Source organism: Artemia franciscana, chromosome 8, assembly GCF_032884065.1.
Source record: "Artemia franciscana chromosome 8, ASM3288406v1, whole genome shotgun sequence".
Classification (NCBI taxonomy): domain Eukaryota; kingdom Metazoa; phylum Arthropoda; class Branchiopoda; order Anostraca; family Artemiidae; genus Artemia; species Artemia franciscana.
Window position 1 is genome coordinate 36544321 of NC_088870.1, and position 17980 is coordinate 36562300.

Genomic DNA, 17980 nt, shown 5'->3' on the forward strand with positions numbered 1-17980 from the left:
GCAGGGTCTAGTGGGTCTATCGGTAAATCCTGGTCTGGCTTCACCGTAATTTTTATTTTATTTTTAATGTTGTACTAAGAACAAAAGAAAACATTCGTAATATAATTCCTTTTAGTAAAGTGCCAAATACGCAGTAGGTCTTATGCTTTTACCGTTAGGGAAACGGGTAGTAGCCATACTCTTTTTTGTAGTGAAGTCACGATTCAGTATAAGTACACAACTCCTACTCCGTGAAAACCACCGCGGTGTAGCAACCAATCCTTAATCCTTTCTCACTTGTGTTTGGAATCTGTTCTCCCAATTATAATAATAAAAAAAGTAAATTAATTTAGCAGAACTTTGTCGGCACTTAAGCAAGAGAATGATACTTTTACCGTTAGGGAAACGGGTAGTAGCCATACTCTTGTTTGTGGTGAAGACACCAGTCATTAGGAGTACATAACCTCAATTCTTTCGGAAAGAATTGGGAAAAATACTTTCGGAAAGCTTTTTTTAATTAATTTTTGTTCGTTTTTGATTGCAAAAGGTTTCAAGTTGTTTTTAAAAAACTCCTCATTTCAAAGTAAATTTTTTTTCAACATCAAACTTTCATTAAAGTATCAAAACTAGTAACAATATCGAAGTGCTAAAGTATCAAAATAATGAAATAATAAAAGCTACGGTAACAAAGTAAACAAAGTATCAAAGTAACAATAAGCAACTTGCACAACTTACAGCCCTTGAACAGTAAATCGAAGCAACTGCGTAAATCACTAAATCCTAGTATCAAAGTAAACAAAGTCTCAAATCAATAATACTTCAGTTTCGTAACTCAGAACGATATCCCTGGGCTGAAGGTAGGTCAACCCTGGAAGGATAGTTATTTGACCTTTGAACTATTTTGAACAAAATGGCTATCTCCAAATTTTGACCAGGTGCCCATTGGGAAAGTGGGGCGTAGATTAGTTGGCAAGTGATTATTTTTGACTCTTAAAAAATAGCTAGAAATTTCAATTTCCGATCGAATGAGCCCCCTCCAAGGTTAATACGACCACCCTATTGACAGAACATTACATGATAATAATGGGCAACTTGCATAATTTACAATCCTTGCCCCGTGGGCTAGGGAGGATTTTCCAACCCCTAAGTTATAGTAATTTTAGACTGCTACTGTTACTAATAATGGGCTTGTTACTTTTTGATCACTTTCGATTCTTAAGAACATACAACTTACGTGAGTTACAACTCTTGTCCCAGGTGCTAGGGAGGATTTCTCAATCCTAATTTATAGTAGTTTGAATTTTGGACTATTTTGAACAAAATGGCTTTCTCAAAATTTTTATCGGATGTATTCGGGGAAAAAGGCGTGGGTGGGGGGTAGATACTCATAAGTCACTTTTGATGACTCTTAAAAAGGAAACTAGAACTTCCAATTTCTATTTAAACGAGTCATCTCTAAAGTTTATATGGCCACCCCTTATATAAAACCTTATATGCCCTTTGGGATAGCTTACAACACTTGCCCTGGGTTCTGGGGGGATATTTTGACCCCGTAATGTTTTATCATTTGATCTTCAAACTATTTTTAACAAAAGAGCCATCTCAAAATTTTGATTGGATGCATTTCGGGAGAAAGGGCTTCGGGGGGGGGGGGGCTAGCTGCCCTCTGATCACTTTTGACTCTTGAGAAGAACACTTGAAATTATGATTTACAATCGAATAAGCCCCCCTCCGAATAAGTCTATACGACCATCCCTTCCATAAAAACATTATATGTGCGCATCCCTGGGGGGGGGGCTGTTTTATCCCTGGAGTTTTTTTTATATTATCTTTGGTCTATTTTGAACCATTTTTGCCATTTTGCCTATTAAGAATCATATATGCCCATGGGACATAGCTTACAACGCCTACCCCGGGCTCTGGAGGGTTGTGTCGGTACCTGAGTTTTTTTTTTATCTGACCTTTGAACTATTCTTAACCAAAGGGTATCTAAAACTTTTTGTCGGATGCATTTGGAGGAAAAGGGCTGTGAGGGGGGGGTCTAGTTGCCCTACAATATCTTTTGACTCTCAAAAAGTAAAATAGAACTTTCAATCTCCAATCAAATGAGCCCTCTCTGAAGTTTGTACAAGCATCTCTTCCATAAGAACCATATTTGCCCCCAGGGTATAACTCACAACGCCTGCCCCCGGGCTATCTCAAAATTTGTATCGGATGCATTTCGGGAAAATGACGAGGAGGCTAGTTGCTCTCCCATCATTTTGGCTCTTAAAAAAACACCACTTGCCCTAAGATTCTGGGGGGGGGGCTGGTTTATCTCTGGAGTTTTTGTTATATGATCTTTGGTCTATTTTTAACCGTTTTGTTATATAAAAATTCAATTGGACGTGTTTGGGGGAAAGAAGGCTTGGGGGGAAGGGAGGGGCTTGTAGACATCGGATCGCTTTTGACTCTTAAAAGGTAAATTAGAACTTTCAATTTATAATCATTTGAGTCCCCTCCAAAGTTTATACGACCACCTCTACCGTAAAAACATTACCTGCCACCGCGGCATAAGTTACAACCCTTCCTCCGGCTCTGGGGAGGGAGGATTATGTTGACAACGAAGTTTTTGTTATCTTATCATTGAACTATTTCAAACACACTGGGTATATAAAAATTTTCATTTGATGCATTTGAAGAAAAGAGTGTGTTTGTGTCAGGTGGAGGGAGGTAGATGCCCTCCGTTAACTTTTGACTCATAAAAAGGTACTTACAGCTTTCAATTTCCAATCAAATGAGCCACCTTTGAAGTTTATACGATCACCCCTTGCATAAAAACTTTATACGCCTCTGGGGCATAACTTTAAACGCTTGTCCCCCTGCTTTGGGGAGTTGTGTTGACCTCCGATTTTTTTTTATCTGATGTTTGAACTATTTAAAAAATGGATATCTTAAAATTTGTATAGGATGAATTTGGGGAAAAAAGGGCTAGGAGGGGGGCTAGTTGCTACCTCAAAATTTTAAGAACTGTATATGGCCCCAGATCATAACTTACAACACCTACTCCAGGGCCCTGGGGGGTTGCGTTGATACCAGAGTCTTTCTTATATGACCTTTGAACTATTTTTAACAAAATGGCTATATCAACATTTTAATCGGATGAGTTTTGGGAAAAAAAAGGGCGTGGAGGCACTAGTTGCCCTTGGATCTCTTTTGACTCTTAAAAAGTGAACTTGAACTTTCAGTTTCCAATCAAATGAGACCTCTGTGAAGGTTGTACGAGCATCCCTTTCATAAGAACGATATATGCCCCATAGACATAACTTACTACGCCCAGGCCCTTGGGGGTTGTGTTGACCCAGTAGTTTTCGTTATATGATCTTTGAACTGTTTTTAACAAAATAGCTATCTCAAAATTTTTATTGGATCGGTTTGGGGAAAAAAGGGTGTGGGGGGGGGGGGGGCTAGTTGTCATCGTATCTCTTTTGACTAAAAAGTGAGCTAGAACTTTCAATTTCCAATCAAATGAACCATATCTGAAATTTATGCGAGCATCCTTTCTATAAAAGCCATATATGCCCCCAGGGCATAAGTTGCAACGCCTGCCCTCGGGCCCTTGTGTTGACACTGAATTTTTGTTATCCGACGTTCGGACTATTTTAAGCAAAATGAATTTCTCAAAAAATTTATCGGGCTCATTTGGAGAAAATGGGGCCTGGGGGGCTAGTTGTCCTCTGATCTCTTTTGACTCTTAAAAACTGAAATAGCACTTTCAGTTTACAATCAAATGAGCCCTCTCTGAAGTTTATACGAGCATCCCTTTCGTAACAACCATATATGCCCTGAGCATAACTTACAAAGCCTGCTCCTGAGCCCTGAGGGATTGTGTCGACCCCGGGGTTTTCGTTATATGATCTCTGAACTGTTTTAAAAAATAGCTACCTCAAAATTCTTATCGGATGGGTTTGAGGAAAATAGGGCGTGGAGGGGGGAGGCTTGTTGCCCTCCGATCTCTTTTGACTCTTAAACAGTGAATTAAAAATTTCAATGTCCAATCAAATGCTCCCTGTGCGAAGTTTATACGAGCATCCCTTCCAGAAGAAACATATATGCCCCCAGAGCATAACTTACAACACCTGCCCCTGGGCCCTGGGGGGTTTTGTTGACACAAGAGATTTCCTTTTCTGACCTTTGAACTATTTTTAATATCTCAATTTTTTGTAAAATGGGTCATTCTTGACATCTAAAAAGAATGACAAATGGGAAAAGGCTCATTCATATACAAAATTCCAATATGCTTAATCAAAAAACGTACGTGAAGTTTTTTGATTACGTATTTTAGGATTGTGTCTATAAGTGAGCTCTTTTGTTTGTCATTCTGTTTATATATAGTGCCTGTTTGTTTTGATATTTTTTAAGCTGAGTTTGGTTTTTCTTGTCTTATTTTTTTTGCGTTGATAATGGCTTCCAGACGTGAAGCTAAAATATTCGGACTTTTATTGCTATCTATGTGTAAATAAGTTGTGAAAAACACTGTCTTGTAAAAACACTTTTTTTATATATTTTTGTTTCAATTATTATCTTTTATTGTTGTTTAATATTTATCATATTTTATTAGTATCATTACTATTTGGTTTCCTTTTTAGTCGCACTAAGAATAATTCGATAATCAATCAAATTCACTCTGAAATTTTATCTATTGACTTTTCTTATACTAATTTTTAAAGAAAAGCTTATCCATAAAGTGCGAGATAGGACTGAACGAAGGAGGAAAAGATTTTGAAGAAGGAGCCCTATCATACTTTCTTAGGTGAAGGGAGGACAAAACACGACAAAAGCACGTCTTTGGACCAAAGTTTTTTAATTCAATAAAACATATTAAGCTTCATGTGAAACTAACGCTCAATTGGTACGTTGTGAGGTTGTTTCATTTGAGAAAGTGTCACAACGAAAATAATTTAATTACGGTATAGCTATATTAAGGTTAGTTATATTAAGTTCATTAGTTAATCAAGTGTGTTTTTCGGTACAAGCTGTTAGAATTTGAAAGAAATGAGAAGAATTGTGATTTTTTTCCAAACGGATCGATTTTGTTCTTAATTAAAGACTGGGTAGAAAATTTATTTAATAATATTTTGAAGTAAGTGTTAGAAGTGCCTTTGGGTATCGTTGAGTTTGACAATTCGCTGTCCTGAAGTAAAGAATCTGTTAAAAATAGCCTCACATCTATACCAGTCCATAAATAGTCGACCAGAATGTTTTCTAATTGTGATAAAAGAGAGGAGGGAGATAAAGAGAGTGGTTAGTATAAGAGGAGGGGGCATCGATGTATCGATACCCAGGGCTTTGGATATCGTTGAGTTTGACAATTCGTTGTCCTGAAATAGAAAATCCATTAAAAATAGGTTCACACCTATACCTGTCCATAAATAGTCGACCAGAATGTTTTCTAGTTGTGATAAAAGAGAGGGAGGAGATAAAGAGAGTGAGGAGATAAAGAGAGTGGGGAGTATAAAGAGGAGGGAGTATCGATGTATCGATACTCAAGCCTTTGGGTATCGTTGAGTTTGACAATTCATTGTCCTGAAATAAAAAATCCATTAAAAATAGCCTCACATCTATACCAGTCCATAAATAATCGACCAGAATGTTTTCTAGTTGTGATAAAAGAGAGTTTGGATATAAAGGGAGGGCAGGTCCAAGCTCATCAATATTTTTATGGGACTCTTCTCCCTTATCTTCATTGTATTTCTGATTTACAGGGAATAAGAGGGCTTACAGTCTCCTTGTATTAGTTTCCAAGTGACCTCATTTTACAAAACCATCTTTTTTCCAGCCATTTTTGGATCAAAGCATCACCTTTATAAATATGCCCTACTTCTACATACCATTTTGTCTACAAGATGTTCATGAAGGTACTATTGTCAAATATTTATCCCATATTTCTGGAAGATGCGAGGAGTTCCTTGACAATAATGAAAGTGATGCAAAAAATGCCTCTGTAGATCTACTACTCGTTTTGTCAAGAATGTGTTTTGATGCCAGTTCGTCTACAGTTCAACACTTGGTAAGTTTGTTTACGAATATAACATTGTATTCATAATGTTTATTCTGATTATTCTGCTAACAAGAGTGATTCTGATTAACTCATGGATCTTCCAGAAGCCTTAAATCAGCTGGGGTGCCGACAGCTAATGAGTTTGGCACCTTCTGTCAAACATATTGATGCTTGGCATCAATTGATTTCCATACTGCAAGTTTTGCATCCATATACATATTTGGTCTTTAAGTACATTAGTGCTTAGAACTCGAGGTATAAGGAATGTGGCCCCTTCTGAGTAGTATATTGATGCTCAAAAATTTTGTTGACGCTTCAGTTTGTTTAGTTCTTTCGAATTTTTGGTTTTCAAGCACTTTAGTGCTTAGAACTCGAGGTGTAAGGGGTGCGGCCTCTTCTGAGTAGTATATTGATGCTCAAAAATTTTACTAATGCTTCAGTTTGTTCAGTTCGTTCGAATTTGTGGTCTTCAAGCACTTTAGTGCTTAGAACTCGAGATGTAAGGGGTATGGCTCCTTTTGAGTAGCATATTGATGATCAAAAATTTTACTAATGTTTCAGTTTGTTCTGTTCGTTCGAATTTTCGGTCTTCAAGTACTTAACTGCTTAGATTCGAGGTTTGAGGGGTGCGGCCCCTTCTGAGTAGTATATTGATGCTCAAATTTTTTTCTAATGCTTCATTTTGTTCAGTTTGTTTGAAATTTTGCTCTTCAAGTATTTTAGTGCTTAGAATTCGAGGTGTAAGGGGTGCGGCCCCTTATGAGTAGTATATTGATGCTGAAAAATTTTATTAATGCTTCAATTTGTCCAGTTTGTTCAAATTTTGGTTTTCAAGCACTTTAGTGCTTAAAAGTCGAGGTATAAGGGGTGCAGCCTCTTCTGAGTAGTATATTGATGCTCAAAAATTGTATTAATGCTTCAGTTTGTTCATTTCGTTCGAATTTTTTTTGTTCAAGTACTTTGGTGCTTAGAACTCGAGGTGTAAGGGGTGCGGCTCTTTCTGAGTAGTATATTGATGCTAAAAAATTTTATGAATGGTTCAGTTTGTTCAGTTCATTCGAATTTTTTGTATTCAAATTCTTTAGTGCTTAGAACTCGAACTCTCGGGGGTTTGGTCTCTTCTCGTTTTGTCAAGAATATGTTTTGATGCCAGTTTGTCTACAGTTCAACACCTGGTAAGTTTGTTTTTACATATAACATTGTATTCATAATGTTTCCTCTGATTATTCTGCTAACAAGAGTGATTCTGATTAGCTCCTGAATCTTCCAGAAGCCTTAGATCAGCTGGGGTGGCGAAAGCTAATGATTTGGCACCTCCTGTCAAACACACTGATGCTTGGCATAAATTGACTTTTATAATGCAAGTTTTGCATCCGTAGATATATTTGGTATTCAAGTACTTTATTCCTTAGAACTCGAGGTGTAAGGGGTGTGGCTCCTTCTGAGTAGTATATTGATGCTTAAAGATTTTATTAATGCTTCAGTTTGTTCACTTCGTTCGAATTTTTGGTTTTCAAGTACTTTAGTGGTTAGAACTCGAGGTGTAAGGGGTGCGGCCACTTCTGAGTAGTATATTGATGCTCAAAAATGTTATTAATACATCAGTTTGTTCAGTGCGTTCGGATCTTTTTGTCTTCAAGTACTTCAGTGCTTAGAACTTGAGGTGTAGGAGGTGCGGCCCTTTCTGAGTAGTATATTGATGATCAAAAATTTTATTAATGCTACAGTTTGTTCTGTTCGTTCATATTTTTGGTCTTCAAGTACTTTAGTGCTTAGAACTCGAGGTGTAAGGGGTGCAGCCCCTTCTGAGTAGTATACCGATGCTCAAAACTTTTATTAATGCTTCAGTTTGTTCAGTTTGTTCGAATAGTTCTTTTTTGCTCTTCAAGTTCTTTAGTGCTTGGAATTTGAGGTATAAGGGGTGCGGCCCCTTCTGAGTAGTATAATAGTAATGCTTCATTTGTCCAGTTCGTTCGAATTTTTGGTTTTCAAGTACTTTAGTGCTAAGAACTCGAGGTGGAAGGGGTGTGGCTCCTTCTGAGTAGTATATGGATGCTCAAAATTTTTTTTAATGCTTCAGTTTGTTCAGTTCGTTCGAAGTTTGTTCAGTTCGGGTGTGGTCCCTTTTGAGTTGTATATTGACGCTCAAAAATTATATGAATGCTTCGGTTTGTTCAGTTTGAATTTTCGGTCTTGAGCACTTTTGTATTTGGGAGTCAAAGGTTAATGAGTTCGTTTACCCCTCAGTAGCATGTTGATGATTAGTGTATTTGTCCTAGTTTTGTATACGACATTTTCAACATTTTAGTTGTGCCTGCTACTTTGTTGATGAAGAAACAGAGAATTCGCAAAAATCAAGCCATAATAATAAAAAATGAACCGGTTATCAGCTTGTCTACCACAGAATACTCAAATTGATAAGACAGATTTGTGAATATTTACTCACTTGAGGCATTAACTATCTTTGTTTTATTGTTTTTTTTACATTAAGCTAGCATGATTTGCGCATGTCGACATACCAAGTGAATTGTAGTCTACTATTTTCTAAATTGACTTTCTGTTAGGTTTTTGTGCTTGCAACCGTCAGGGTGAAAGTAAATAATGTGAATTAGGTCGCGAAAGGAACAGTTTATAAGTACCCAAGTAATAGATTGAACTATCATCACGCTCAGTGGTCATCCATTGAAGGGCATTCTGAAGTTTATAATATACTTCAAATCTATTATAACCCCTTACGGTGGAATCGTTGAAGTGATCAACCATTGAACTACTTTTGCTTAGATAATTAAACCAAGAAACCAATTAATGAACCACAATAATTAATTAAAAATTAATTAATTGATTTTCAATCGAAGAAAATCTATGAAATTATGAACATTCCCTCCAAAGCTTCCATGTTTTCATGTTTTTATATCTTGTTTGCTTTTGGTATAGCTCCAATTTTAGATGACACTTTCCATTATTAGTTATTATAAATTATGAAATGTATATCTTGATTTTATTGAAGAAATTATTGAAGGAATAATTAGAAAATCTATGAAAGTATGAACTTTCCCCCCAAATCCTCCGTGTTTTCATGTTTTTGTATCTTGTTTGCTTTTTGTATAGCTCCAATTTTATATGACACTTTTCATTATTAGTTATTATAAATTATGAAATGTATATCTTGATTTTATTGAACAACGTTAAGAAAAAGGTATATAGTCAACAAGAGTTAAATATTTCTGTGCCCATGCGAATTTTGATTGGTCATTGGTAGTTTTCATGGTTAGTAAATAGACAAGGTTATAGACTGTTTTTTTTTTTAACCTAAGGAAGGGCTATCTTCAGTTTTTTTTATTGTATTGTCTGTTGTAAATGTTGTCTAATAAAGACCATTGAACTTCATGCCAATATCCTTTTTGATGTCCTGAAAAGGTGTTTTTATTTGGCCTCTTCGCACATAGCTGTTTAAGAAATTAGGTATTTTGTATCTTATCGTTCTAGCCTAATATCTATGTTGGTGTGCAATCCATGAAGTTTGTCAAGATGACTAATTTTTTCTTTCTATAATATTGGAAACAGTTATCTGAAAATACGCAGTTTTATCGCACGTATGCACACCCTCCCCCCTTTAAGTGTGATTTAGTGAAAACAGAATGAATTCAATTGTGTCTGCAGCAAAAGCTTCAAACTAGTAAAGAGGAACCACGGTCCAAGGTCCTTTCGCGAATATAGCACGCGAATATAGCGAATATAGTGCACGCATCACTTACGCATTAGTGCACAAATGTATTAGGCTGAAGTTTAAAAAAATGTTTTAAAAATGGTTTACTCCCTATTGCAAGTAAGGAGCGACATTAAAACTTGAAACGAACAGAAAGTGTTCCGTATACGAAAGGGGTTGTCCCCTCCTCAACGCTTTGCTCTTTTCGCTAAAGTTTTTTTATTGTTTTAAAAAGTAAAGTTGTGACAAAAAGTCAAACTGTAGCGTAAAGAGCGAGGCGTTGAGGAGGGGACAAGCCCTTTTAAATTTAATTTCCTAATAAGATTGAAGGTGGTTTTGATTGACAATCTATTTTTTCGCTTTGGATTGTCAAACCAAATTTTACAATTCAAATTGATAGAAATACCTGAAATTAGATAGTGAAAAAAAAATCGTATTTTGACATAATGTTTGAAAATTTGAAAAGGGTAGATATTTATTTCCAAATTTTCTTTAAAAATTAGGCATAGTTATTTGGTGCATCACCCATTTTTATGGCGCTTGGTATTAACCAAGTGACATATAGCAATCTCAAATTCTGTCGGTCCCGGTTTTGCTACTTTAGGCACTTCCAGGTACGCTAGGACGATGAAATTTGGCAGGCGTAGTCGTTTTCCCGATTTGACCATCTGGGGGGGGAGTGGGGGCCCGTTAATTCGGAAACAAATAGAAAAATTGAAGTATATTTAACATACGAACGGGTGATCGGATCTTAAGGAAATTTGATGTTTGGAAGGTCTTTGGGGTAGTTTGGGGGGGGGGGGGGGGGTTAATTCGGAAAAATTAGAAAAAATGAGGTATTTTTAACTTACGAACAGGTGATCGGATCTCAATGAAATTTGATATTTAGAAGGATATCGTGTCTCAGAGCTCTTATTTTAAATCCCAACTGGATCTCGTGACATTGGGAGGGGGGAACCTAAAATCTTGGAAAACACTTAGAATGGAGGGATTAGGATGTAACTGGGTGGAAAAAATAAGCACAAGTCCTAGATACATGATTGACATAACCGGAACGGATCCGCTCTCTTTGAGGTAGTTGGGGGGGGGGGGATTTTGAAAAATTAGAAAAAAAGAGGTATTTCTAACTTACGAACGGGTTATCGGATCTCAATGAAATTTGATATTTAGAAGGATATCGTGTCTCAAAGCTCTTATTTTAAATTCCGATCTGATCTGGTGACATTGGGGGGAGTTTTGGGTTGGGGAACATAAAATCATGGAAAACGCTTAGATTGGAGGGATCGGGATGAAACTTGGTGTAAAAAATAAGCAAAAGTCTTAGATACGTGATTTACATAATTGGAACGGATCTGCTATTGGGAGGGGGATTAATTCTGAAAAATTAGAAAAAATGACGTATTTTTAACTTACAAAGGAGTGATTGGATCTTCATGAAACTTCATATTTAGAAGGACCTCGTAACTCAGATCTTTTATTTTAAATCTCAACCGGATCCATTGTCATTGGGGGGGGGGGGTTAGTTGGGGGGACCGGAAATAAAGAGGTATTTCTAACTTACGAACGGGTTATCGGATCTCAATGAAATTTGATATTTAGAAGGATATCGTGTCTCAAAGCTCTTATTTTAAATTCCGATCTGATCTGGTGACATTGGGGGGAGTTTTGGGTTGGGGAACATAAAATCATGGAAAACGCTTAGATTGGAGGGATCCGGATGAAACTTGGTGTAAAAAATAAGCAAAAGTCTTAGATACGTGATTTACATAATTGGAACGGATCTGCTATTGGGAGGGGGATTAATTCTGAAAAATTAGAAAAAATGACGTATTTTTAACTTACAAAGGAGTGATTGGATCTTCATGAAACTTCATATTTAGAAGGACCTCGTAACTCAGATCTTTTATTTTAAATCTCAACCGGATCCATTGTCATTGGGGGGGGGGGCAGTTGGGGGGACCGGAAATCTTAGAAAATACTTAAAGTGGAGAGATCAGGATAAAACTGGATGGAAAGAATAAAAACCTGTCTAAGATACGTGACTGACATAACCGGACCGGATCTGCTCTCTTTGGTGGAGTTGGGGGGGGGGGTAATTTTGAAAGTTGAGGTATTTGTAACTTACGAAAGGGTGACCAGATCTTAATGAAATTTGATATTTAGAAGGATCTTATGCTTTAAAGCTCTAATTTCAAATTTTGACCAGATCCTCTGACATTGGGGGGAGTTGGAGGGGGAAACGAAATTCTTGGAAAACGTGAAAATTGGGGTATTTTTATCTTACGAATAGGTGATCGGATCTTAATAAAATTTGATATTTAGAAGGAATTCATGTCTGAGAGCTCTTATTTCAAATCCCGACCAGATCTGTTGACATTGGGGGGAGTTTGAGGGGGAAATCTTGGAAAACACATGGAGTGAAGGAATTGGGATGAAGCTTGGTGGATAGAATAAGCAAATGTCCTTGATACGTGATTGACGTAACCGTACTGGATTCGCTCTCTTTAGGGGAGTTGGGGGGAGGGGTTCAGTGATTTGGCGAGTTTGGTGTTTCTGGACGTGCCAGGACGATGAAAATTGGTAGGTGTGTCAGGGAGCTGCGCAAATTGACTTGATAAAGTCGTTTTCCTAGATTCGACCATCTGGGGGACTAAAGGAAGAGGAAAAATTAGAAAAAATTAGGTATTTATAACTTACGAGTGGGAGATCAGCTCTTAATGAATTTTGATATTTAGAAGGGCATCGTGACTCAGAGCTCTTATTTTAAATCCTGACCGGCATTAAGCCTCTGATTTTCCTTTTAAATCAATCTGTTGATTCTTAGAATTTTGTTAGAGCTCATACCATATGAGCTCTTGGCTCTTCTTGCCTCGTCACAAGTGCCATATGAGCTCTTAGCTCTTTTTATAAATCTACCTGATCTTTACTCTTCCCCCGTCCAAAAAAGTAGAGGTCAGATAGTCTTGGGGCCCATCAAAGAAGGTAACATCAATTATTAAAGGTTAATAAAAAGTAAGAAACTAGCCGAACGATTTCTTTCAAAAAGAAGATTTCCTTCTTCTTGAGCAGCACAATATGCATGAACGTTGTCAGCATTGTTTATACAATTTGAGGATCGAAAATCACTAACCTCGATCGCATGAATGCTGTGGATTATATAGGCCAAACGAGAATCTGATTGCCAGATTTTGAATCGAAGTCAAAATCAAGGGTCAGATTGAGAATAGAGATTGAATTTGACAGTCCGATTCTCAATTTGAGAAACAGGAGTGTCAACTAAAAAAGCCTTTTGTTAAAGTCCGGAGCTTCCTAGAGCCCACTGACGTTCAATATTTTTGTGGGAATGTAGTTAATGTCAGCCACTCAGATACCTCCAGTGTTAATCCTTAACTTTTTAGAAACAAAACTGTCTAGAAATCTATATTTTATGTCTTCTATGTGATGGCCCAGTTTGTTGATCTCTGTTTGGCAATATTTTGTTTGGCAATATTCTGTTTGGCAATATTTGGCCCAGTTCTTTTATTGTATTTTGATGCCAGTTCCAGATGCTTTTATTTTGAACTAGGTATTTAATTGTTTATTTCTTAATATAGAAGATTACTTAAGCGTATCATCGTTTTGTGGGATTCATTTATGACAAAAAAAAACAAGTAAAATAATTTATTATTTTTACAATTCTCTTCCCTTTCCTAGTTGAATTATACAACTGAGCAATTTCGAGTGCGTCCTAGTGGAACAAATGTTACCCCAACGGCAACAATAACTGCTACTTTCAGAAAAGCATCCCTCAATTTGTTGAACCAATATGTGGCATCAGAAGGGGATAATATGATCACTGTGAGTTTATGCTTTTTTGTGCTTTTTTAAAGTTTTATGTAAGTTAGTCTTTGGAGGTAATAGAAGTGTAAGTATTACATTATGTAATAAATATGTGGCCCGTTTTCCATGGTTTTATTGAGCTGAAATTTTGCATACTCATCAATTTTCGATGAATACACGATATTCACGCACTTACCTACTTAAGACGAGGAATAGGCTATTCAGCCCAACTCGGCACAATTCTGCCAAAGTGATCTCTCCTCGATAAGTGGTCAAACGAGTCGAAGCCACGAGTTGTGACACTTGTAGCCATATTCCTGGAAACCGCATAGTAGTTTGACGTCCCTCTTCACGACGTTCTGCCGTTACTTGGTTTGGCCTTCTGGTTTTTTCTTCCAAAAGGGGGCGGCACTGAAGTAAGGACCTGACATGCTAGGGTCTCCTCTGGTTGTCGTAAACACTTTAAAATTAGCCTTCATTACTTGCCTATTTTCGTTATTCCCTCCATTACTCTTCACAGTTAGCTCTAGATTAAGTCTCAGGCCTATGCAGAAAAAAAATAAAACATATTCTATATCTATATATATATATATATATATATATATATATATATATATATATATATATATATATATATATATATATATATATATATATAAGTTGTTTGTTTGTTTGTGTTTGTGTTGAATGACGTCATGTTTGTGTGTCGAATGACGTCATGTTTGTCGACTGACGTCATTATAAGGATTGAGCATTATTCCGTTATGAAGTTGTTTGTCGACTGACGTCATGTTTGTCGACTGACGAAATTACAGACCGGGACACCGGGACACAAATGACGACCGGGACACAGGGAATATAAATGACGAACGGGACACTCAAAGAGAAATTACAGACTGGGACACCGGGACACAAATAACGACCGGGACACAGGGAATATAAATGACGACCGGGACACAGGGACACGACTACAACGGGGACGCCATAGGGCACAGGGGAGATATATAAATGACGACCGGAACACAGGGAATGTTCGATTAGCAATCACCATCAACAAAGCTCAAGGGCAATCATTAGAATAATGAGGTATAGATCTGAATACGGATTGTTTTTCCCATGGACAATTATATGTTGCATGTTCAAGAGTCGGTAAACCTGACAATCTATTTATATGCACAGACAATGGGACAGCGGAGAATGGTGTATATTCGCAATTTTTCTGTAGTTAAAAATATATTTATCTATCTATCTATATATATATATATAAAAATTAGTTGTCTGTGGATGTGTGGGTCTGTCTGTCGGGTGACGTCATGTTTGTGTGTTGACTGACGTCATGAAGTTAGTTGTCGTCATTTTTCTTATGACGGTGACGCCATTAAAGCTATTTAAGACATGCGTTCACGTAGAAATCTATTAATGTTTAACTGTAAAATGACTGATGAACTTACAATGGCAACAGCCGAGGAAGATGCTCAAAAAGTCTATGCCAAAAAACTTGCTGCTGATAGAGAAAGTAAGAAAAGAAAGCGTGCCGATGAATCAAAAGAACAGCAAGGAAACAGGCTTGAGGCTGATAGAGAAAGTAAGAAAAGAAAGCGTGCCGAGGAATCAAAAGAACAACAAGGAAACAGGCTTGAGGCTGATAGAGAAAGAAATAACAGAAAACGTGCCGAGGAACTACCAGAGCAACGCGAAACCAGACTTGCTGCTAAAAGAGAAAGTGAAAAAAGAAGGCGTGCCGAGGAACTACCAGAGCAACATGAAACCAGACTTGCTGCTAAAAGAGAAATTGAAAAAAGAAGGCGTGTCGAGGAATCACAAGAACAGCTAGAAATCAGGCTTGCTGCTGATAGAGAAAGTAAGAAAAGAAAACGTGCTGAGGAATCAGAGCAACCTGAAAGTTATCGCCTGGCATTCAGGTACAGCCCAGTCGATGATTATAGCTTGAGTAGATGTGTTCAAATCGGGACTATGTCTAAAATTTGTCCCTATTGCAAGGCCTTGAAATTCAATGATGAAACAATGGGAATGTGTTGCGCCTCAGGAAAAGTTAAACTTCCTCTATTGGCTGCACCACCAGAGCCATTGAAGACTTTCCTTCCTGGAACTACGTCAGAATCTAAGCGTTTTTTGTCACAAATCAGAAAATATAACTCATGTTTCCAAATGACGTCGTTTGGAGCCCAAATCGAAAATCCAGATCAATTTATGTCTACTTTCAAAGTAAAAGGGCAAATTTATCATAGAGCAGGGTCCCTTCTACCATTCTCAGGCGAGAATTATAAATTTTTACAATTGTACTTCATCAGTGATAGAAATTCTGAATTGAATGCACGTTGCGAAATTTCTCCCAACGTTGAAAGGACAATCGTTTCCCAATTGCAACATCTTTTTTACGAAAATAATAATTTAGTGCGTCTGTCCAAAATAGCCATCGATTTGATGCCTACTGATACGCATAAAATTGTTATTTATATCTATATATATAAAAATAAGTTGTCTGTCTGTGTGTCTGTCTCTGGATCAAGTGACGTCATGTTTCTGTGTTGACTGACGTCATGAAATTAGTTGTCGTCATTTTTGCTTTGACGGTGACGTCATTAACAGTATTTAAGACATTTGTTCACGGAAAAATGTTTAATTGTAAAATGACTGAAGAACCTACAATGGCAACAGCCGAGGAAGCTGCTCAAAGAGTTTATGCCAAAAAACTTGCTACTGATAGAGAAAGTAAGAAAAGAAAGCGTTCCGAGGAATCACAAGAACAGCAAGAAAACAGGCTTGCGGCTAAAGAACGCAAAACCGCGCAGTTAGATGAAAATCCACCTGGACAGCGAGAGTCAAAACATATCAAAACTGAAAATGATGGCGATGATGATTGGGTTTGGGATTTTGACTTGGATAAGGTCATCAATGCCTACCAGATTTAAGTTAAAAAAACAAAGGTTCGTCGATATGTACTTCATAGTGACGCTGAAAAATAAAGAAGAAAAAGAAAACTGAAAAAAGAAAAAAGGTAAAAAACTAAAAAAAAAACTAAAAAGAAAAAACACTCAAAGAGAAATTACAGACCGGGACACAAATGACGACCGAGACAGAGGGAATATAAGTGACGACCGGGAACCTCAAAGAGAAATTACAGACTGGGGCACCCGGACACAAATCACGACCGGGACACAGGGAATATAAATGACGACCGGGACACAGGGACACAACTACAACGGGGACGCCGGGGGCACAGGCGGGATATATAAATGACGACCGGGACACAGGGATTGTTCGAATAGAAATTACAGACCGGGACACCGGGACACAAATGACGACCGGGACACAGGGACTATAAATGACGACCGGGACACTCAAAGAGAAATTACAAACTGGGACACCGGGATACAAATGACGACTGGGACACAGGGAATATAAATGACGACCGGGACACAGGGACACATCATTAGAATAATGAGGTATAGATCTGAATACGGATTGTTTTTCCCATGGACAATTATATGTTGCTTGTTCAAGAGTCAGTAAATCTGACAATCTATTTATATGCACAGACAATGGGACAGCGAAGAATGTTGTATATTCGCATGTTTTACGTAGTTAAAAACATATATTTGTATCTATCTCTATTCACAGGTGGGACACAGGGACACAACTACAATGGCGCGTAACTAATATGGCGCGTAACGACTTACGCGCGCGGGGGGGCTTGGGGGGGCGTGAAGCGCCCCACCAACTAGGTGTTGGGGTGGCGCGAAGCGCTACCCCAACAGCTAGTTATATATATATATATATATACACCTAGTTGGTGGGGGCGCTTCGTGCCCCCCAAGCCCCCCCGCGCGCGTAAGTCGATATGCGCCATATTATGCGCTTCAACATTGTAGTTGTTTCCCTGTGTACCACCTATGAATATAGATAGATTTATATATGTGTTTTAAACTACATAAAACTTGCGAATATACAACATTCTTGGCTTTCCCATTGTTTGTGCATATACAAAGCCTTTTGTACTAATAATGACGTCATATGCAAACGCTCTTTTTACAAACAAACAAACATGCATACACACAACTCGTTTTTATATAGATAGATAAATAGATAGATACAATACAAATTAACTGCGTAAAACTTGTGAATATACAACATTCTTCGCTGTCCAATTGTCGCTGCATATAAATAGATTGTCAGGTTTACCGACCCTCGAACATGCAACGTACAATTGTCCATGGGAAAAACAATCAGTAGTAAGATCTATACCACATTTTTCCAATGATTGCCCTTGAGCTTTGTTAATGGTGATTGCAAATGCTAATCGAATTGGGAATTGCAATCTTTTAAATTGAAAAGGTAGATCCGTTGGAATCATGGGAATGGGAGGAAAAAGAACAGCCTCACCCTCAAAAGGCCCTGTCAAGATTGTGGGCTCT

The 17980-nt window shown here is 37.6% G+C and overlaps 1 protein-coding gene across 2 annotated transcripts in view; it reads left to right on the forward strand.

Annotated features, from left to right (window-relative positions):
• Positions 1–17980, forward strand: part of LOC136030366 (vacuolar protein sorting-associated protein 51 homolog) — an 87294-nt gene that overhangs the window by 51308 nt on the left and 18006 nt on the right. For both annotated transcript variants that reach the window (XM_065709289.1, XM_065709288.1), the window contains exons 11-12: positions 5798–6028; positions 13419–13562. In XM_065709289.1, coding sequence (XP_065565361.1) covers positions 5798–6028; positions 13419–13562 — 375 coding nt within the window. The remainder of the gene's footprint in view (positions 1–5797; positions 6029–13418; positions 13563–17980) is intronic.